Source organism: Sinocyclocheilus grahami, unplaced genomic scaffold (assembly GCF_001515645.1).
Source record: "Sinocyclocheilus grahami isolate Dianchi unplaced genomic scaffold, SAMN03320097.WGS_v1.1 scaffold72.1, whole genome shotgun sequence".
Classification (NCBI taxonomy): domain Eukaryota; kingdom Metazoa; phylum Chordata; class Actinopteri; order Cypriniformes; family Cyprinidae; genus Sinocyclocheilus; species Sinocyclocheilus grahami.
Window position 1 is genome coordinate 1,021,116 of NW_015505251.1, and position 23,106 is coordinate 1,044,221.

At 35.8% G+C, this 23,106-nt stretch overlaps 1 protein-coding gene and 1 long non-coding RNA gene across 2 annotated transcripts in view; both read left to right on the top strand.

The window, feature by feature from the left end:
• Window positions 1–18,935, top strand: part of LOC107585606 (seizure protein 6-like) — a 182,408-nt gene extending 163,473 nt beyond the window's left edge. The window contains exons 9-14 of the mRNA XM_016272695.1: window positions 1,081–1,219; window positions 12,074–12,270; window positions 14,692–14,886; window positions 16,327–16,518; window positions 18,514–18,708; window positions 18,907–18,935. Of these exons, the coding sequence (XP_016128181.1) occupies window positions 1,081–1,219; window positions 12,074–12,270; window positions 14,692–14,886; window positions 16,327–16,518; window positions 18,514–18,708; window positions 18,907–18,935 (947 nt within the window). The remainder of the gene's footprint in view (window positions 1–1,080; window positions 1,220–12,073; window positions 12,271–14,691; window positions 14,887–16,326; window positions 16,519–18,513; window positions 18,709–18,906) is intronic.
• A 371-nt stretch (window positions 18,936–19,306) lies between these two features.
• Window positions 19,307–22,507, top strand: LOC107585569 (uncharacterized). The gene is made up of 3 exons (XR_001609260.1): window positions 19,307–19,462; window positions 20,946–20,954; window positions 21,964–22,507. It is a non-coding gene; the product is annotated as an uncharacterized lncRNA (long non-coding RNA).
• Window positions 22,508–23,106: the final 599 nt, after the last annotated feature.

Here is a 23,106-nt window from a genome sequence, read left to right on the forward strand (position 1 = left end):
TGTGCCTTAGTTAGATGCTGAAGAGCTCTACAGGCAGCATGTACAGGTACAGTACAAATCCCTCACATCCTTTTAGTGCCTTTTTTATGTAATCCACTACATCCTGTGTCACCTGGATGGGTTTCAGACACTCTTAGCCACAGTCACGCGCCTAAAGCAGCCCTAAAAGAATTAAGCCAAACAGGCTAGTAACAGGTGCACAGAGCCGAGGTATGTGAGAGAATACCTTACTCATAAAGCCCAGATTCCACCCCCACCTACACACAGTGGCATCTTATCTGACCCGTTGCTCAAGTACATTTCTCTAGCCTCACAATAGAGTTTGGATTGAAAGGATTTAATCGTACTGGCACCAGCAGAGACAACAGCTTTTCCATTTGAAAATGTGCTTACAACCAGCTAAGCCAGTGTAGTGGTGTGAAAAAGGGAAAAATGAAAACAGGAAGCCTCAAGTTGTTTATTAATCCAGTCGGAATTTTCCACTTATACCCCAGTTGTATTAATCCAGGGTCACCTATGCAACAAATTGGGATACAAAATGCCAGAACTTCATCTTGCTTCTTGTTTCATCTTGGATAATAGTTGTTTTGGTTTTTTTTGTTTTGTTTTGTGTTTTTTTTATATATATAAATATAAATAGAAATGCTGCCTTCACAACTGAGTAAAAAAATTAGGTTGAAGTATTAAAAATCCTAAATCTGAAATAAAAATAAATATCTAATTAGAAATATAAAATACAAAAATTTATAAAAATGACAAAGGCATAAAAATAATCACTGAAACTTACAATAAAAATATAATAAAATAAAAAAAATTAATAAAATTACATACTGTTTAATAACTAAAGTAACACTGATACCATTAACTTTATTTGTTTATTCATTTATTTATTTTTGTTTATTTTTGTTTATTCAGTTATGTATTCATTTATTTATTTTTATTGTATTTTGTGAAGACTTTTGTTCATATTTTGTTCATAAAGGTCTTTTTTAACAGAAAAAAAAAACATTTTGGATACATTTGTGCTTGTTTGCATTTCTTTCTGACCTCTTTTTTTCTCTCTCTTTGGTTGCATTGCAGCGGTTTGCAGTGGAGAGATCACAGATTCAGCTGGGGTGGTGTTGTCTCCAAACTGGCCTGAGGCCTATGATAAGGGTCAGGACTGCATCTGGGGGATCCATGTTGAAGAAGACAAGAGGATCATGCTAGACATCCAAGTGTACGTCAAAGTGAATGACATGTTCACACATTATACCACAGAAACCTTATATAGTACTCACAGTTTTGAGAGAGTTCTGGATCTGTCAGCCAGGACTTTGATTTCTTTTCCTCTATGATGACCATCTTATATCATGGGGAAATAAATTGCATTATATTGTAAGGCTGCATGATTAATCAAAACAAAAGCTTAGAGCAATTATCAAATCACAAAGGTTGCAATTTAATTTAAAAAAAAAATATATATATATATATATATACAGTATATGCTGCATGTTTCAGAGTGAAGCATGACACTGTGTTAATTTACATGCAAGCAGCTCATCTGTTTTCAGTATCTCAGAGTGGCTCAATTCACAGTAAATCCTGCTCCACGCAAACGCATATGCTCTGATTTTGGGTCACTTATAACATGGATTTTAAAATGCAACATGCGCCAAACATTTTCCTTTAGTTAATGAAATATTATAATAAAAAGCACTTATAAACTGGCTTTTGTCAACTAAAAGAGAAGCTTTAAGGGCTCCCTGCAGTTTCTGCCAAAATAAAAGCTTGATGTAATGTTTGAAAATTAAGAAATTAGGACAGCCATAAATATTAGTCTTGTAATTTTACAGTTGTTCTGTAAAATGTTTTTTAATACTTATTTTTTATAGTGAAATATTACAATGGTAATATTTCTTATTTAAAGTAATAATATATTTAGTAATATTATTGGTAGTATTATATTGATATATATAATTACATGTTTTTGGTTGAATTTTGCAGCCGTACACACACAGCACCTGGGGCTTAAATTGCCATTTTTATCCGAAAATTTGGAATTAGATTTTTTTCCTTAAATCGTGCAACTCTATTATATTCTCTCTGTATCTATTGAAAACATTTCAATTCTGCTGCTATACAGATGCCAAATTCATTGAATTTAATGTGATTTAACTTTAAATCTACCACACTAATATAATATCTTTAACTGGGTGGCTTTTCTCAGTAAATAATAACAGTGATAATTAATTCTAACACATTTTTGATCAAATGACAGCTCTAGTTATATACCATGTATGAGGGCAAGATGACCCAAACTTATTTATATTCTCCCAAAATCTCTGCGTTTGACCTCTCCAGAGTTTTTCAGTGGAGATAACTGTGCATTTAATGTATCATCACTAGAGAATGCAACTGATACATCTGCTGCATCCTTTACTCACACTGAGATAAGTGTGGTTCAAATCCACTGTGGCTTCATCAAGACCTTTCAACACACTCCCTTCATACCCATCAGTCTCTAACTGTAGATTTCTACAGACTCAAACTCGTATCACCATGGGGCCATCTTTCTGCTGGGTTTGTCCTTGATGTGGCTGAGATTGCACCGCAGTTACAAATTCTGGTGCTTTGCATCATCTGCTCCCCACTGACCGATTCGGCTTCATTCTGCTCTCACTGTCCAAATGAAACACCCGTCATATCGCTCTGGGCATTTTGTGAGATTTCTGTTGAACTGCGATGGCCTAGAACTCAAAGACCTCGATTGGCTTTTCTGAAGATCTCCCAGAGCATACATCTTCAAAGTCACAACAGCACAGCTTTCTTTCAAATTTACTCTAAACTCTTTGAGAATTAACCCAAAAACAAGCTGAAGTCCTCTGCGTTGCATCAATAAGGACTGTGATCAGAGTGGTACGACGCTTCCTTAGTGGCTCCTGCTGTCAGCCAAGTTCTCAAAGACAAGATAGCTGTTGCCTAGCTTTATGCTGAATTTAATTGAGGGGTCATGGGAGAGGTTGAGCGTATCTGTAAATTGCGGTTAACGTCACATCAGGTTTACTCGGTTCGAACTCTCTGCCAAATGCAGTCAAACTGCGCTGGCGGGGAGATTGAAAGATGGCAAGCGAGAGAGAGTTATTTTCTCTGCAGATCCTCGTGGGGGGAAAGACTTGAGCTGCTTGGAGATGCAAGGGAAAAATACTTTGTTCCAAAACCTATTGAGATGCCTATAGAGGTGGCATTTTTAAGGCGTCATCGATGCAAAAGCTGTGCCAATAGGCAACTTAATTATTTGACGTCTTAGGACACCTAATTTTAACCAGAAATATTTGTATGTAGCATCATTTGTACAATTCACAGAGAATGCACTCCCAGAATGCTTTGCGGCAAGCTCACAACCTAACCAAAGATGGCTTATGCTCATAAAGGCTGCATTTATTTGGTAAAACTGTATTATTGTAAAATATTATTACAATTTAAAATAACTGTTTTCCATTTGTATATGTTTTAAAATATAACTTATTCATGTAAAGATTCATTTTTAGTAGCCAGTGTTACACGATCCTTCAGAAATCATTCCAATATGATATGCTTAATATGCTTGGTGCTCAAGAGACATCTCTTATTATTATCAATGTTAAAAATGTTTGATCTGCTTAACGTTTTTTGTGGAAACCTTGATACATTTTTTTCAGGATTATTTGATGAATATAAAGTTCAAGTTTTTTGTGTGTGTAATATTATGTCTTTACAGTCACTTTTGATCAATTGATTGCACCCCTACTTATTTAAACATTAACGTTTTAAACGCATTAACGTTTAAAAAAAGTATTTGCTGACCCCAAACCTTTGAGCAGTAGCTATAATTTAATATAAAAATTATTACTATTATTTATATTTTTGTGCTTTTTTGCATTTTATACTGTTTACATGCTAACACTAAGTCAAGCTATTTGTGTGGTGTATAGAGTTGCTGCTGATGAAGAGTGCTTCAAAACAATATGACAATGAGTTAGGATGCCTAGCTAGGCAGTAGGCAGCTAACTAGGTTTTGGAACAGAGTTTGAGAGTCTGCTCTGAAAGAGAGTGGCAAATGGGGAGTTGAAAAAAGAGGGCAGATGAAGGGGCATGTTGTGCATAAAGAGGATGCAGAGGTGGGATGCACATTGCACAAAGGTTAATAACGAACTCAACAGAACAACAATTATTTTATTGGATGTTTTTATGAATGTGAAATCAATTATGTGAGCAGGGAAACAAGTGTTGAGTGTGATTGTGCCGTCAGGTGAGGTGCGAAACATGAGGCCCGGCTGTGTCAGACCCAGATAGATTATTCATGCATTCAATAATTTGGCTGCCTTAATTAAGATTCACTCATTTGCATATGGTTCCTTTCGCATTTGTCATGTTTTCTCTCTCTCTCTCATTGCAAGTGTCCCGGCTGCAGCGCTACATTGTGCGGCTGTGTAATAAATGACATACTGGATGTTTTGCTGGAGATGCAGTCAACATAATTAATTTTCCATTTATTTTGTAGTGGAGGTAATGGAGAGAGATGGTGAGTTTTTGTTTTTCCTGCTGGTGAGGCCACGTGTTTCTACATGAGGTCCAGATGTCTTGAGACAGATGTACTGGTGGATATTTGCTGATGTAGATATTTGCCCTGTTTATACCTGATATTAACATCTGTTTTTGGATTGAAACAAGGTAGGATGACACTAAATACTGGTATAAAAGGGATCCAAAATGTTGATTCATATACATGCACTTCAGTAATTCTGATGTCAACCTGCATCATGACAGATCATGTGAAGCATTCACATCTGAAATGAAGTTAATACAATACAAATTTATTTGCAAATTGATGAATATAGTGCACAGTTTTGTGCAATTAATCACTTCTAACAGGCACTAACATTCAAAAGTATAAACAAATTGATTTTATTAAGCAGGGGTGCATTAAATTAATCAAAAGTGACACTGTGTCACAAAAAAAAATTCTAATAAATGCTGTTCTTTTGAACTTACATACATATATATATGTATACACACACAAAAAAAATATTTATAGACTGCACAACTGATTTCAACATTGATAATAAAAAATAAATAAATAAAAATTGAGCAAATTGGTCAATCAGAATTTCTGAAGGATCATGTGACACTGAAGACTGAATTAATGACTGCTGAAAATTCAGCTTTGCATCACAGAAATACATTTTAAAATATATTCAAAAAGAGTTATTTTAAATTGTAATAATATTTCACAATATTCCTGCTTTTACTGCATTCATAAGATACTTCTTTCAAAAACATAAAAACAAATCACCTTAAACATTTAATTGGTAGTGTACAACTTATAATCAGAAATATAGAATCCCCAAATTAATGCAGAATGAACATTAAGTAATATTTTTCCTTTGTTTTTGTAAGTTTCTGAGGATAAAATGAGTAATTATAGCCTTTTAATATTATTTGTAAGCCATAGTCTTATGCCTAAACTACAAACGATCAGAGTTTTTGGTTATTGGTTATTGATGCAATAAGGGACTCGTAATTAGCTTCAACATATAATATGAACATTGGCATAGCCTCGGAAATTGCAAAGAAAATCCCTAATAATGGCCAGCTGTATTTAGTTTTTTCTTGTGATTTCATAACTTGATAATCTTAATATCAGGTGTACATAGAACCATTGATTGAGCAGCAGAGGAACATGGGTGTATTGGTCATGGTATTTTGGAGTCATTCTGATCTGCTGCGACGCCCATGCATTCCCCACCCTTATAATTTTCAAATGACCAAATTTATCAAAGGACATATGGGACATTATCAGCCAGGCACATGAAGTGAGACATATAGGGAAGGAAAATGAGTGAGGAGGGATCTGACCACAGCTGTTCAGCCCAGAGAGACTAATAACAAATCTTCTAGCGCTAGTGCACACACTTTTAATATTTCACTTCTGTCCTTACATTCTTGCAGGCATCTTCTTACAAGCAATCATTGACCCACCACAGGTCCTCATTGCTGCGTAGGTGTCTTGCAGAGCCCTTTGGTTGCACTTGAATCATTGGTACTGTAATACCAGAGCCCGGGCCACTGCTGGAGGCTCATTATGGGTCTGTAAGAACATTTTAGCCCGATAATGAATATGCACCCACTCCTCCATAATCATTCATCAATGTACGGCGCATTCCCAATTACCTGAGAACGTGGGGCGTAATGAAGGCTGATGAATTCATTTAGCAGGGAGGGTTTCTCACGCTGAATGTGCCAGGCCATGAATCGGAGGAAGGGGGGAGAGAGGTGCACAGGTGACAGCTGGCACACCTGCACACAGTCTTTCATAGACTTAGCTGCACAGCAGGGAATGCTGGATATATCAAAACCAGTCGAAGTCCAGGATTCCCATGAGTGCTAGAGCCCTCTACTGGAGTTGTAGTGCACAGCTGTGCAAGACCGACATGATTTAAGTAGGATGTATTTACCTTCCTGTCTTAGACCTCACAAAAGTGTGTGTGTTTGTTTGTGTGTGTGTGTGTGTGTCTGTACTTGTTTATGCTACAATGTGGGGAACAAATGTCCCCACAAGGATAGTAAAACCAGAAATTTTTAACATTGTGGGGACCAGCATGCGGTCCCCGTGAGGGGAAAAAAATATTATTAAAAATAGTAAATGATGTTTATCTGAAAGTGTAACAATGCAAACAGGTTTTCTGTAAGGGGTAGGTTTAGGGTTAGGGTTGGGTTAAGGGATAAAAAATACCATTTGGTCAGTATGAAAGTAATAGAAGTCTATGGAAAGTCCCCATAATTCACAGAAACAAACGTGTGTGTGTGTGTGTGTGTGTGTGTGCAACTGAACCATTGAACATTCTCTAAACTACATGGAATAGAGGTGTTTCATTCTTAAATGAATTTGTGTGTTTGAACTAAATGGTTAAGTTAATAATTCAATGGCTCACTCATATAGATAGTCACTTGTTTCATTCATATATAATTTTTGAACAAATCTGTTCAATAAATGGTCCAAATGACTCACAATAGCCATGTAACCAGCAGAAAGAGTCACTGAACACCATCACTGTTGTTCTTTAACAAATTAATATATAAAGTGGATATAAATTGTGCATATGTTTGAGAACAGTGATGCAACAGTGTATATATTTTCTAGAATTAACTACCTACCATAATATATTGTTGCATTCATAGTTGCATTTAATTATGCCGGTATTTATTAGAAATAATTGAAAGCTATTAATTATGGCCTGTACACAAATTCTGAGAATACCTTCTATTGGACAACCTTCCTGTTTATGTTGTTTCTGGACTTTATTTGATCTATGTCTAATGGAATCACTATTGGAAGTGCAATGCAAAACATACAGATTTGTTGGATGTGTTCGTAAATCTCATATTCAGCAGCCTTTTCTTGTGATGCATCAGTATTTGAATCAATTTAAATGAGATGTAGTCCTGATTGACCATAGGCTGCTGATTTGTTTATGATGGTTTCACTCATTTTCTCCTGCATTTGGCTTTGGGTTTACAGTTGGCTTGGCTGCAGAGCTCTGTCTGGTGGTTGCGTGCACCTCAGAGAGTCACAGCCTTTAGCAGGCTGGTGATAAATCAAGGCTGTCTCATCCCCCCAGGCACCGAGCCAGAACCCAGACCAATATTTAACTTTCTAATTAAAGAAGAACTCTGCAAAAACAGAGGAACTAATTTCTCTCCTTTATTTGAGAAGGCATCATCCTCTATAAGTCTCTCTGGAAATGTTGACAATTCAAATGAAGGTTTAGTCTCTTCTGTTTGACTGGCTTTTCCCAGTGCCAACATTGTACAGCTTTTCATCCAGAAGTAACTGGGGCTTATCCACCTTCATCTCAGGAAAGTCCTGTGTTCATTTGCTGCCTCTGTCCAGAGTCCATTTTAAACAAATGGCTGTGGACTAAAGGCCAATCCGGAGTCTCTTGCGACTCCGTAATGGATTTTATTCCATGTAGAATCACTCCCACATTCTAATATATATGCCTGCAGAAAAATCTAATATTTTTTATCAGGTAATATTAAAAGTAGTAGTATTGATTTTGTCAGACATTTTTAATTTAATATTTTAAATTAGTCTTAGTCCTGTGTCAAATGTACTTTTTAGTTATTATCATATTTAGTCAAAATAGTCAGGTTTTAGTCGACTAGTTTTAGTCAATGAAAACTTAGTCACATTTTCATCATGCTATTTAATAGTTAAACTGATAAAAAAATATGCATATATATATATATATATATATATATATATATTTATTTATTTATTTATTTTTGCTCAAAATTATAATTGCAATGATTGTTGTCATTTGAGAAATTTATTTTTACATTTCAGGTATTGCACTTTCACCAATAAGCACAAACCAACAGAATGGACCTCATACACATGGTTTATTCATCTAGTGTACTGATTTATGATATGCTATTTAATATATAAATTAATATCAGAGACTTAGATATGCACTCTCTTTGTACATTATGAGAACTGGTAAAAACAAACAAAAAAATATTATAAATTCCTAATAGCAATTCCAATAATTCCAAATTGCAATAATGTTTCTCTATTAAAACAACAGTGTTTGAATAAGTGCAACCGCAAACAAAATAGACGAGATCTCATGACAGAACACAAACAGGCTGAATAACACTTTCATTTAAGCCGAACATCTCACACGTAGATCGCTAAACTGCAGCTTACTTGCTTGTCTGTGTTTTCAGATCATTGTCGGGGCTTCCATAATGAATATCGAGTGTGTGCACATGGTTGCCAGATTGCAAAAATTAAGCAAAACACCAAGTAGAAAATGTATCCTTTTAACAGAAGCTCTGATTTGGGGTTTTGAACTCTTGCTATCTGGCAACCGCACACATGAAAGCTCGCATAATATTTTGTCTCCTTTTTTCGACAAGTATAAAAAGAGATTTTTGTATAGTTTTTATTTTTTTAAATACATTTTAGTTTAATCTTTTATCGTCAATGATACTTCATTTTGATATAGTTACAGTTATCATTTATTGATCATAGTCATTGACTTGTTTTAGTAATGGGAAAAAAGCTCGTCAAAGAACATTTTTCGTTCTATTTTCGTTAACAAAATTAACACTAAAAGGTAGTTCTTTTTATATTAATTATATTACAGAATGTTCCAGTTTCTACTGTAGGCAGCCATGGTGAGCATAAGAGACTTTTTTCTAAATAATCGAAAAATGTAAATTATTCCAAAACGTTTGATCAGTATGATTCAAAGGGTTTATATATTTATTTCATAATAATAATAATTACTGTTATAAAATAATATGGCTGTTTTTACTGATCAAATAAATTAAATTTTTTGCATTTTAATATTTCATTAAATACCATTTGAATTTTAAACTGTGTTGCACACCTGTGCCACTTTTTTTTATTTAGCTTTACTTTAAATGACTGTATGTTTCAAGGACACGCAGGGTTACTGTGCCCTGGCCGCAAAGCTGTTGTTGGTATGTCGAGCACAGGCCCATCGTGCCCAGCCCTCGGCAAAGGGGATTTGATTGGAAATGGTGTTTTTTCCAGCAGGGCAATCATTCAGGTAGATGATTCTCTGCTAAACAGACATGGGGCAGAGAAAGGAAGATAGGCTTCTGCGTGCCACTTCAGAATTTGTTCACTCTGACGCATGAAAACAGTTGTGGCCTGTCATCCATGTAAATTACAGATAGGTACAGATAGGCTCGGTTTGCGTGACAGAGGATGGATCATAATGTATTCGTTTTCCAAAGAAACGCCAGACACAAAATCCTCCACAAAATACTCCCATTTATCTCTCAAGCAAACAGAATCAAATGCATCTTAACGGCTTTCACCAGCAGAACCGTATTTTAACCATGTCTGAGATGCAGAGAATGTCTCGATTGACATTTCTTTTTTTTAAAAGCCAGCATTTGTCACTTCCCTTTCGTTGTGCTGAGCAGAGGACGATGTGTCTGCGAGCCCTATATGAGAGTTTAATGCATTCTGATGGCGGCTGTGTTGTCGGCCAAGTCAAGCTGAGCCTGTTTTTGTGATTAAACAAAATGAAATTACTGCCAGCAAATGGAAAGCATGATTGATTTTTTCGGCAGATACGGTGTGCGGCTACGCAAAGGCTTGTTTAACTTTATCACAACAAATCCAATAAGGGCTGACACAATTTCACTCTCTCCGGTCCTCAGAGCGGGTCAGGGGCTCTTCTGGTTTAAATGTGTCTTCCAGTGGAAATGCATACACGGATATTCCTGCATACACTACTAGAGGGCTGTTGACAGTTGAATAATATACATTCAATCCATATGTAACAGTAGGTGTATGTGTGCGCGCACATGTGTAAGCCATAATTTAAACATCCTGTCTTCATTTTGCTTGAATGTAACCATTCTGTCTCGTGCTGCAGCAGAACGGAGATGATTAATTATTCCCCTCTCCTCAGTAATGACTTCCATTACTACCCACTTGTGATTAATTAGTGACAAGATAGAGTGTGTATGCCACCTCCCTGCCTGACTTAAACACACTCCCTCCACCAGTGAGTGGCCAGACTGTCTGGGTTTGGTGGACGTCAGCCACAGTTACAGATCACATTCACGTAGAAATAGAGAGATGTATGCTGTAATATACCTCAATAGTGTAGGCTGATTATTTGTGCAGCAGTGAAGCAGATGATTTCAAGGTAAAGCTTTTTCATTGACATTTCTTTTGTAGACTGTGGTTTTGTCATCTTTGTGTAAAGCTGTCAGGCATCTTCAAGGCAGTACAAAGTGCTCTGAAGGTCATATATTCTCCAGGCTTTTGAGCAATAGGCTTGGACTCCCCTCAGGTATAAAAAATGGAAACTTGCTTTTATACTTGATATGATCCAAAACTGAAGTAAGGATAGGAGAGACAGTTATAGTGACTATGGAAAATTCCTTCTAATTTTTCTATTAAATATAAACTACTTTTCCAATTTTGAGGTCAGTACTATTTTTTTATTTTATTGATTTTTAAAGAAATTGATACTTTTATTCAGCAAGAATGAATTAAATTGATTAAAAAAGTAAAAAACATTTATAAAAATTTCTATTTCAAATAAATGATATGCTTTTGAACTTTATATTCATAATATAAAGTTTATATTATTTAGATTTAATTCTGAAAGTATTCAGAAATTCTGTTTTCAACATTAAATTGAATTGCTTCTTGAAATGTTTTAATATTTTAGAATGTTATTTTATTGCCATCACTGGAATACATTTTATTCTATTAGAATTAATTAAGAATTACAATTACAATATTTCTGTTATTTTTATTATTTCTTTACTGTATTTTCAGTATAACTTTTGAACAGTAGTGTATTGTACCTGTAATACAAATATTTTAAGTTTTTGTCCTGTGTTTTCAATTGTAAAAATGAAAGAAACTTTTTAGTATTTTATTCTCCTCTTAATTTAACTTAGAAGTGATGATGTGTAAGACATGGATGTGGATAAATTAAACCCTAATAAATGTATAAATTGGAAAAATGGACATTTAAAATGGTAATAAAGGTTTTTTTTATAAAATGTCAAATCTATAATAATTTCACAACATAATTCAAAGCATGTCCGTGATGGAGATTCTCTTGAATTTGCCACAGGGAAGCTGCCAAATGTCCTCTCTTTCTGGCTCCTGAATATCAGGAAACTGATTTTCCAGCTATTTCCAAACATGAGATAGGAGGAGTTGTTTCCCCCGCTGCTGAATCATTTGCTCTTTATAGTCTGAGTGAGATGAATGGGGTTTGTGATTGCACAGCTATTGAAACTATGCACAAAAATGCTTAACAAAAGCAGTGGGAAAACATTAAACAGCAGAAAAGATTTCATTTGCAGCAGGGGCAAGAGAAAAGCAATAAAGCCGGAAAATAAGAACGAGGAAGACAAGTTAGAAGGGAGGTCCCTGGGTCCCTGGGTCCCTGGGTCCCTGGTATTGAATTGAGGTGAGACCTGAACATCTGAGATAGAGGATTAGTCTGGGATTGACCTGTTGTATATTATCTGCTCACAGTCTCCACATGGGAAAGAACGACCTGCTGACTTTTTACGATGGAGATGACCTGACTGCAAAGATACTGGGCCAGTACAGCGGTTCCCGTCCTCGCTTCAAACTCTACACCTCCATGGCTGATGTGACCATTCAGTTCCAGTCGGACCCTGCTACCAACATCTACGGCTACAACAATGGTTTTGTGGTGCACTTTTTCGGTAATGTTATTTAACCATTTCTGCTGCACTTTCCATTCAAAAGTTTGGCGACAGGAAGATTTCTTTAAAGAAATGAATACTTTTATTCAGCAAGAATGCATTAAATTAATCAAAAGTGACAGTAAAGACATTTATATTGTTACAAAAGATTTATATTTCAAATAAATGGTGTTCTTTTGAACTTTCTGTTCATCAGAGAATCCTAAAAAAGTATTAGGATTTCCACAAAATAATAATAATAATATTAGGCAGCTCAACTCTTTTCAACATTATTAATAAGGAGAAATGTTTCTTGATCAGCAAATTATCATATTAGAATTATTTCTGAAGGATCATGTGACACTGAAGACTGGAGTAATGACTGCTGAAAATTCAGCTTTGCCTCACAGGAATAAATTGCTTCCTAATATGTAGTCAGAAAGAAAACAGTTGCTTTAAATTGTAGTAATATTCCTGTTTTACTGTATTTTTGATCAAATAAATGCAGGCTTGCTGCACATAAGAGAAAAAAAAATCTTACCAGTCCCAAACATCTAAATGCACTTGGATGAAGCTCATTAATTATCTGCTTATGAGATTTATTTGAGATGCCACAGGGAAACGTAGGAAACGTAAGAGGGAGAGAGGTTATAAGAGTGAGAGCCACAACTGGTTTAGTCCTCACCTTTCCTGAGGATGAAGTGAAGGTCATTCCATCAGCTTCTCTTGGTGGCTGACTATTGCACAAGATCAGATCAAATATAATAAGTTCTATTTGGAGGATGGAGGAATGCAGATGATTCATAGAGCGGACTGAAATGAACTGTTTTTCCATTTCCTTCACACAGCACAGAGGAAAGATTCCTGCGGCAGCTCCTGCAAGTGCAGGGATTTGGCCTTGCAGAGACGCTAACAATTACAGTGCATGTTTGTACTCATTAGCCGCATTTGCCGGGTGCCATGCCCTCCCCAGCTCTGCCACGCTAAGAATGGACATCAGCAAAATACCTGCCAGCTGTCTTGTGCTGCTCTATTCAAATTTTTAATCACAGCTAAGCTGATTCCTAGCATTTGATTTATCAGTCATTAGACACAACACCTGTGGTTTGTTCAGGGACACGGTGAGAAACAAAGAAATAGTTTGCAAGCATTATTGAACATTCTGTCTCTCTTTCCCTCACTTTTGCTCTACTAATCAAACTAATTGAGTCTTACTTTACAGGAACGAAAATAACAAGTGAGAACTCACAGATGTTTCAAGTGTTTCTCCATATAGAAGTAGTGAGATTAAATGGAAAGAAAAGGAGACCTTTGATTAAACAGATAGACCAAAATTCTGTCATTTGCATACTCTCATGTCATTCCAAACCTGAATGACTTTCTTTTTCAGTGGAACTCAAAAGAAGATATTTTGAAGAATGTTTTAACTATTTTTGCCCATATAATGAAAGTCAGTGGGGTCCAAAAACAACATCGAGTTCCAGTGACTTCCATTGTATGGACCAAAAAAAATTAAAACAAAATTAACTCTACAACATTTTTCAAAATAACTTATTTTGTGTTCTAGAGATAAAATTTTGGATTTGGAATTATATGAGGATGAGTAAATGATGAGTATTCATTTTTGATTAAATGACTTGAAAGCTGTCTCACAGATGTCTCATGACTGCTTTCCTCTTAGAAAGCAGTCAGATTAAATGGAGAAAAATTCAGAAATCTGCTTAATTTAATTTGGTTTGGGAGAAATATTTGAGACCACATGATAATCTCTGACTTGATTGCAAACTTTGGCTTGTTAACAAATATACAGGTGCATCTCAATAAATTAGAATGTCGTGGAAAAGTTAATTTACAATGTTAAGAACGCTTCTGAAAATCTTAAAGGGTTAGTTCACTCAAAACTTTAAATTCTGTCAACATTTATTCACCCTCAAGTCATTCCAAACCGGTATGACTTTCTTTCTTCTGCAAAAAAAAATTAAATTAAATAAATATATATATATATATATATATATATATATATACTTTGAAGAATATTGGTAACTATTTTGGTATTTTGGTGACCAGTGATTTTCATTGTATTTATGAAAAAGTCATACAGTTTTGCAACAACACGAGGTGAATAAATGATGTCAGAATGTTCACTTTTGGGTGAACTGTCCCTTTAAGATTTAAAATGAAGAAACTAAAAATAAATTAAGAAACTCAAAACTAAAATAAAACTAAAATGCCAAAGTTTGCTATCAAAAGTGAAGGATTGTCATATGATCTCAAATACTTTTCCCAACCAAACCAAATAATCTGTTATGCAAACATTCATTGTCTCATTTGATTCAATTTCTCCTGAGGTATTTTAGGAGACATATCTGAGGAAAAAGTTGATGCAGCAAGATTAAGTCACGAAGGACCAACCACAGAGTGATAAAATGTTCCTCTTTGCAGAGGTTCCCCGTAACGACACCTGTCCAGAGCTTCCAGAGATTTCCAACGGCTGGAAGACCACATCTCACCCTGACCTGGTGCACGGCACGGTGGTGACCTATCAGTGTTACCCAGGCTTTGAGGTGGTGGGCACCGAAATGCTCATGTGTCAGTGGGACCTGACCTGGAGCGGAGACTTGCCTAGCTGTGAAAGAGGTGAAAACACACACTCACTCACGATGATAACCACTCTCTCTAAAATCCATTTTCACCCCACTTCCAAACCAACACGCACTGCCTATTGATCAAGAGCAATCCTGTGCTCCGAAACTAGATGAGCTTTTGAATTCCATTTGAGGGGGGAATTTCACAAGTGCCTATTCGACTCTGTAACTCGGTCCCGTTCAAGGACAGGCAAAGAGTGAAGGAGGGCTTTGTGGGTAATCACTCACTTTTCTTTCGAGGGCGACTTCACGCAGGAAGTAGGTGTCGTTTCGCTTCACAGTCTCGGTGCATCTTCCTCTCTTTGCTCCCACCTTAAGTGATTTTTGTGATTTTGCAAGAATTTTTATTTCGCTCTCCGCCTCCTTGGTGAGACCACGATGGCGTCCCGCTGATGCACGGAGTGTTTCATCAACAAATTTCAAAACAGGGCAGCTCCACGACTAGCCAAAGTCACTCCAGTGCTTGAAATGAAATCTCGTCGCCTGGTTATTGTGTTGCTCAGACTTGCTCTGTGTGAGTGCGTAATACTGCAGGCTCCCAGGACGTCCGCAGACATTCGTCGTTTCAAGTATCAGCAGACAGGAGACCGAATGACCCCGGGGTCCAGGTTCTGCCGCTGTCCATGACAAAAACAGTAGCAGCAACAGCAGGCCAAAAGCAGTAGGGACCGTTATCCGGTTCAAAGCTTCTCACCCGCCACGCAAACATCATTAACTCACTCGCCTCTCCCGTCCCATTTTCCTGCCCCTCTACTGCTGAGGAGAGAATTGGGTTTGCAGCTGGGCAGGCAGGAGCGAAGTAATCTTTTTATTATACTGCACTGGGTGTCGGTACACTGCCCTGAGATCAAAGTCACATGTTCTTCGTGTCTCATACTTTCTGGATGAGATGAGCGGTGGCTCCTGGCACTCTGATTTTGTGGAACCACAAGTATGATGTGAAATGTGAAGAACAGAGAAACCAGAAAGCATACTGTTAAAATGTATTTTATATTGATATTTAAATGCATAATAGTAATGTAAAAAGCTAATATGTAAAAGATGTAAAAACTGCATGAATTAGAAAGTAAAATGGTTAACAATTCTGATCCAAAAGCATTGTTTGCTCAACAAATATTTGTATGTAAGTCATTGGTGCCACCCTCAGGTGAAAATAAGAACTACAATATAATAGGGATATAGAGTTCTTGAATATTGCAATATATAATGTAATATTTTAATTGCGACTCATAATAGCATGTATATAGTGCCATATTAATGTATTTACATATTTTATTATTATGCTTACATTACAAAACTATTAAAATAATAATTATTGATATACAAAGTCATGTATCATAGATCTATGAAATACAGTACTGAATATACCAAACTCCAAATATTGTTTCGATATAAACAATAAACTATGTGACCTGTTGCTATTTTTTGCCAGTCCTGTCATGCCCAGACCCAGGCACGGTGGAGCACAGTCGCAGGGTGATGTCAGGCCCGCGTCTCATCGTGGGCTCTACTGTCCAGTACATCTGTAACAAAGGCTACTCGCTGTCAGGAAACAGCCTGCTCTCCTGCTACCACCGTGACTCCACCGGCCCCAAATGGAGCGAGAAACTGCCCAAATGCATTCGTGAGAACATGATTTTATTCACAAATAATCCCAAATATACACCTACAGATACACACACATATGGGTGTTAAATGTATAAAATGATTTGTGATTTAAACTTGTAATCAAGTCTTTACAGTATAGTTTACAGTATGCGCATTGAAACATTAAGAAAAACCCACAGAGTACACATTTAATGTTTATTTTATTGTACTTTTTGTCAAAATTTGTTCATTCTATTTACAGACATAAAGTAATAAAACAAAGTTGGTTTTGTTTTCATTTCTTTTGTTTACAAAATCTAATTCTATTTATAGGAAATAGTTTTAAACTAATCAGTATTAGTTGTTTTGTTGTTTGTTTGTTTGTTTTGTTTCGTTTGCAAGGACTCTGTTTAAATGAACGAACTAATGAATGAGGCATAATCCGTGTATCATTCGATCATTCATTTTTTGATTTAATATTTAAAGTAGAAAAATTTGAAAACGGCTCCTTTTTCGTTTTTTTTGTTTTTCTCCAAAAAACGAGAAACGAGAATTCAGCTTAAATTTTAGTTTTTCGTTCATGGGTGGAAAAATTAATAAACAGCTTGAATATTTGATTTCTACATGTGGGCGGGAATTAAATACTCTGTCATTTATAGTCGTATGGTCAAATGTATATTTTTAATTGTGTAACGTTACGTTCAAAATAACTACAAAATGTCATGCCTTTGAAAAAATAAAGAGAACAACAGAATGCGCTGCTTTAGCGCGTCTCGGTCTCCTTGAGCATCTTTCTGGCGCATGCCACAAACATGAACCACAGGGACTACTCGTCTTTTAAAAGGCTTCATTTAGATTATTTTACATTAAATGCATCATATAAGTCACTTTGGAATAAATCACAGTCGGCCTATGTATCATGATAAAAAAAGTCTGGAAATACTTTAGGCTATAGCAAATTATTTCTTGGACCCCCTATCACTTTAAGAACCGCTGGTCTACACAGAAGAAAGACCTGTCTAGACTCTGCCCCAGTACGAGTTGTGTCGAGCTATTCATTAGTCTGTTTGTTTGATGAAAAATTTGAAATTGATAAAATGGGTTATTAATCCGTACAACTGCAGCAGCGGAGGACTATTATTCTGCTGTGTGATACTGCGGAAGAACTGATGATGGCACGGTTTGATCTTCGGCTGACCAATCAGCAGAAAGGGGCGTTTAATTCCTGCCCACGTGTAGAAATCGAATATTCAAGCTGTTTATTCATTTTTCCACCCATGAACGAAAAACTTAAATTTAAGTTGAATTCACGTTTTTAATTTTTTTGAAAAAAAAACGAAAAAGGAGCCGTTTTGTCATTTTTCTATTTTCAATATTAAATCAAAAAACGAATTATCGAATGCATTTATATAGCGCTTTGTTGTGTATTGCTGTACACCCAAAGTGCTTGACAATCATATGGGGGGGGGGGGAATTTAAAGAAAGTAGTAGTTTAAAACTAACTAATCTGTATTTATTTTATTTTCCCTTTGTTTTGTTTTGTTCTGTTATATTCTATTTTCAGAAGTAGTTAGTATAGAATTACCTAATTCATATTTGTGAATTTGTGTAAAAAGTAATAGTTTATAACTAACAAATCCATATTTTCCTTTTATTATATGTTCTTTTTTTGGTTGGTTTTCTTTTCTTTTGTTTACTAAGTCTAATTCTATTTCAGGTAAATAATAAACTAGTTAATCTGTATTAGTTTTTTGTTTGTTTGTTTTTGTTCTTGTTTTATTTTGTTTTGTTTACCAGTCTTCATTCTATTTACAGAAGTAGTAGTGTAGAACTAACAAAATTGTTTTGTTTTATATTTGTTTTTTTTTGCTTCGTTTTGTTTTGTTTTCTTTACAATGTCTCATCCTGCTTAAAGAAAGTAGTAATTTAGAACTAACTCATCTGTATTTGTTTTCATTTTTATTTTCAGAAGTAGTTAGTATACAATTACCTAATCCATATTTATGGATGTGTGTATATCTGTGTTATATAGCTGATTCGTATGAGCCGTGTAGGAACCCCGGCACTCCTCCCTATACCATTCAGAGCTCAGAGAAGCATGTGTATCAGGCTGGAGAAACGGTGCGCTTCTCCTGCATGAGTGGGTATGAGCTCCAGGGTGAGCCTGTTCTCCGCTGTGTCCCAGGGCATCCTTCCAAATGGAGCCATCCACCCCCAATGTGCAAAGGTAGTCTGTGTGTTTTGCATTGTTCATGATGTGTGATCTGCATACTATATCATTCACATAAGGTCTCTTTCCTGTCTGCAGTGGATGCTTATTTATTGATATTTTGTTTCTCTTCAGGGTAGGGAGGGTTTGTTTTGAATAGTTTGGTATGACAAGCAACATTTTCTCATTTGTTAAAAGCTCTCGCTTTTTTCCCAGCGGTAACACTGAAAGGCTATAGAATCTAGCGAATGTGTTATGGCTCGCCCAGCCCGCAGCCTTACAGATATCTGTCAGCGAGGCGCCACGAGCCAGCGCCCAGGAGGATGGAAGAAATGTTTCTTTTGCAGCAAATCTGCATATTAGAATGATTTCTGAAGGATCATGTAAGACTGAAGACTGGAGTAAAGATGCTAAAAATTCAGCTTTGCCATCACAGGAATAAATTACATTTCAAAATATATTCAAATAGAAAAGAGTTATTTTAAATCGTAATAATATTTCACAATATTACAGCTTTTATAGTTAAATGACGTTAGTTGTGAGAAGTCAAATATAATTTGTTTGCAGATTCCATGTGGTTGAAATTTGTATGTTTTAGTTTTGTTCAAATGTCTCTCCTGTGGGTTAGACCATTGCAAGTCAAATGAATTGTTGTCATATGTTTGTTCTCAGAGTGCAAGGCAAGTCTCTGCGTCTCTCCATGTCCACATCACCACAATACGATCACATCAGAGGAGAGTCAGCTTTTGAAAACCCCATCTACGAGACTCCAGTAAGTAAAGCATGTGTTCAGCAACAGGCTACATTCATCCGCAACCACATTTTCACTTGTAATAGAAATCTATTCCCACCCATCGTATCCATTTGGGGTGATATTTCATGGCAGGACTGAGAGGTACTCATGTGTTCAGTCTTACAGGTGCACATCTGCACTTTGAACGCCATCTGCGTTGCCATATTGTGGGTTCCTTTCTGTTATCTAATTAGCTGTAAAGTGCCATTCTGGAGTTGAAATGAAGTGGCACACGGAGCCACGCCCTCATCATTTCATCATTAGCGATCACACAGTTTTATCACTGGGCCAGAACACCAGAGGAAGTGACACATTTAACCTTATTATTGCGTAGTCTATTAGCATATCACCAGCCACCTCTGCTTCACCTGCTCTCATTGTTCAATATATTCACATTCATTGAGCTAAAAAAGGTATTTCACGTTCAGATTAAAATTCTGTCATCATTTACTTACTTTCATGTCGCTTCGAACCCATGTGTGACTTTTTCTTTCTTTTGTGGAGCACAAAAGGGAGACATTTAGCACAATCTCCCAAATGGAAGGGGACCATTGCTGTTGAATTAAAAAAAAATACTGTAAAAGTATCATATCATAAAAGGCATCATAAAGCTAGTCTGTATGACTCTGTAATACAGGTCTTATGACAATATACTGTTCAGTAGTGACAAAAGAGAGAAAAGTGAAAAGTCTCATTTGTTTTCAGCTACAATACCATTCATAATTTTGGGTTCAGTAAGATTTTTTTCAAGAACTTAATACTTTTATTCAGCAAGGATGCATTAAATTGATTAAAAGTGACAGTAAAGACTTTTAAATTGTTGCAAAAGACTTCTGTTTCTCATAATTGATGTTCATTTAAACTTTCTATTCATCAAAGAATCCTGAAAAAAATGTATCACTATTTTTGCAAAAATGTTACTAAAGGGATAGTTCACCCAAAAATTAAAATTCTGTCGCCCTCATGTTGCTCCAAACCCATAGGACCGTTGTTCATCTTCGGAACACAAATTTAGATATTTTTGATGAAATCCGAGAGCTTTCTGAGAGCTTTAGAAAATTAGAATTTTGGAAATTGTGAGAATTAGAAAAGCATACTGAGTAGCAAAGCGGCATTCAAATAGAAAGCAGTTGTTTTAAATTGCAATAATATTTCACAGTGTTAATGTTTTTAATCTATTCTTGATAAATAAATGCAGTCTTTGTGAGCATAAGAGAAAAGCGAAAAAAAAGAAAATAAAAAAATCTTATACCAACCCTAAATTTCTGGCATCTGGGATGGGAAAAAAGAAAGTCATACAGGTTTGGAACGACATGAGTGAGTGAGTAATAATTTTTTTTTTAGGTGAACTATCGCTTTAATTCAGAAAAAAAAATGTATCTGATGATTTGTGACATACATGAACTTGCTCAATCACTTACATTGCACTTTCTTTCCTCTCTCACTATCTGCATCCCTGAAGAACAATGAGGTGAAATTTTGACTGTAAATACTTTTACAATGAAACATGCTCTTTTCCCCCAAGCCTCCTGCGTCTAGCATGCGTTACAGACTGAATGTTATTCGCACCTCTTATGTGCTGTGCTAGTGTCCCTCAAGATCTCTCTCTCTCTCTGTGTGGTGTGTCACACATAACACAGTCCCAGCAGCTCACTCCCTGCATATACTAAACTGCTCGATAACAGTTTCTGGCCCCCAGGGCAAAGTCTGCTGGACAGATGAGTGTCTGTGTGCTGTATGTGTTTGTGCATGTATGTGTGCCGCTTCTTCTTGCACTAATGCCCTGAAGTGGTGTAGTAGCATTATGTGAAGATGATGCAAACACAAGCATCTCTCTCGGGTGTGAAGAAAGACATGATAAATCTGGGTTTACAAAAGACTGCGATTACACAAAGCATAGCTGATCAATATTACATTTTGGACATTTAATTTCAGGATTATAAAGGTTTGTTTTCATATGAGTTATTGATTTAGCATGCTGTTTATTTTTCATAAACATCAGAAGGCTTTTAAATGCTCATTTACAAATCTGCATTGTGTTTATTTGTGAAAACATCACAATATCACTTCATAAATCACACATTGTTTTCCCAGCAACGTAGCCTGATAGTTTTTCCTCAGACTTCCATTATGTTTCCATTGCTGATTATTATTTTTACGTTTTTTCATGCTTAAGTTGCATGGTATTTTTGATTTGCACAGAGACCTATGATTCAAAGCAGCCACCAGAGGTACTCTCTAGGATTCTGTTGTAAAGAAAGAGCCTGTAAGGAGAGTTGATCAATGGAATAGCATCACATGGACAAGGCTGAGAAGGTTTGAATCACTGGTTTAGGGCGTCTCCATCTTTAGCATCTCTCTTTCATATTGTGTTTGCAGCCAACATTGGATTTGCTACCCCTAACAAAATGAAATATTATATATGCATATAAATGTTAAATGTATTATATTTGATGTGTTTTTGTTTGTTTGTTCCGCAGGATACGAGAGAGTACGAAGTCTCCATTTAAGCTTGTTTTAGCATGGAGGACCGCAAGCCTTTCTCTGCCTTGTGGAAGATCTCTCAGTTCCTCTCACATCTTGTGTAGCCAACTCTGCTCTTAATCTTACCTACCTTCTCATCTTTTCCCATCTGCTGTAAAAATCACCTTGCTTCTGAGGACTTCCGCAAGCGAAGAGTGTGGACAACATGATATTATTTTTGTAGAGCTTCAATAGCCATGGCCTAGCAGAATTGCTTGTACAGTTTTTACCCGTAATTGAGCCAAATTAAGGAATTAAAAAAAAAAGACTGATAATAAGGGAGTATGTGTTATTTAGGAGATTGATGTCTCGCTAAACAGATTTTTTTCTTTTATTTGTTTTTAAGTGTCGCACTTTTGCACTCACAACCCCTCCTGCCCCCTCTCCAAAAAAATAACATGTAAAGTTACATTGTAAGATTTAAGTAAATCATAAGCACAGGAAATAGTTGCACTTGTGAAATATAAACAAAAATGATATAAATTCACATATAATGTAATTGAACAAAATACAAATAAAGTTACAATTACCTGTTAATTTTCAGGCAGAAATGGGTTTCCATAGCAATGACATAAACTACCGTTTAAAAGTTTGGAGTCTGTAAGATTTTTTTCATGTTTTTAAAAAGACTTTTAATGCTTACCAAGACTGCATTTATTTTTTTGAAAAATACATTAAAAACAGTAATATTGTAAAGTATTATTGTGTTTTCTATTTGAATAGATTTTAACATTTAATTTATTTCTATGATGGCAAAGCTGAATGTTCAGCATCCATTTATCCAGTCTTCAGTGTCACAATATCCTTCAGAAACTTTCTTTCTTATTATTATCAATGCTAAAAACAGTTGTGCTGCTCATATATTGTGGAAAGCTTGATAATTGTTTTTCAGGATTCTTTGATGAATAGAATGTTCAAAAGAACAGCATTTATTTGCAATAGAATTTTCCCACAATGTAAAAGTATTGTTACTTTTACTTTTGAGCTGTTCAATGCATCCTTTCTGAATAAATATATTAATTTATTTATTTTTTTAAATCTGACTGACTCCAAACAGTTATTGTATCTGGAGTTCTTATCCAAATCTAGTCACAAATATA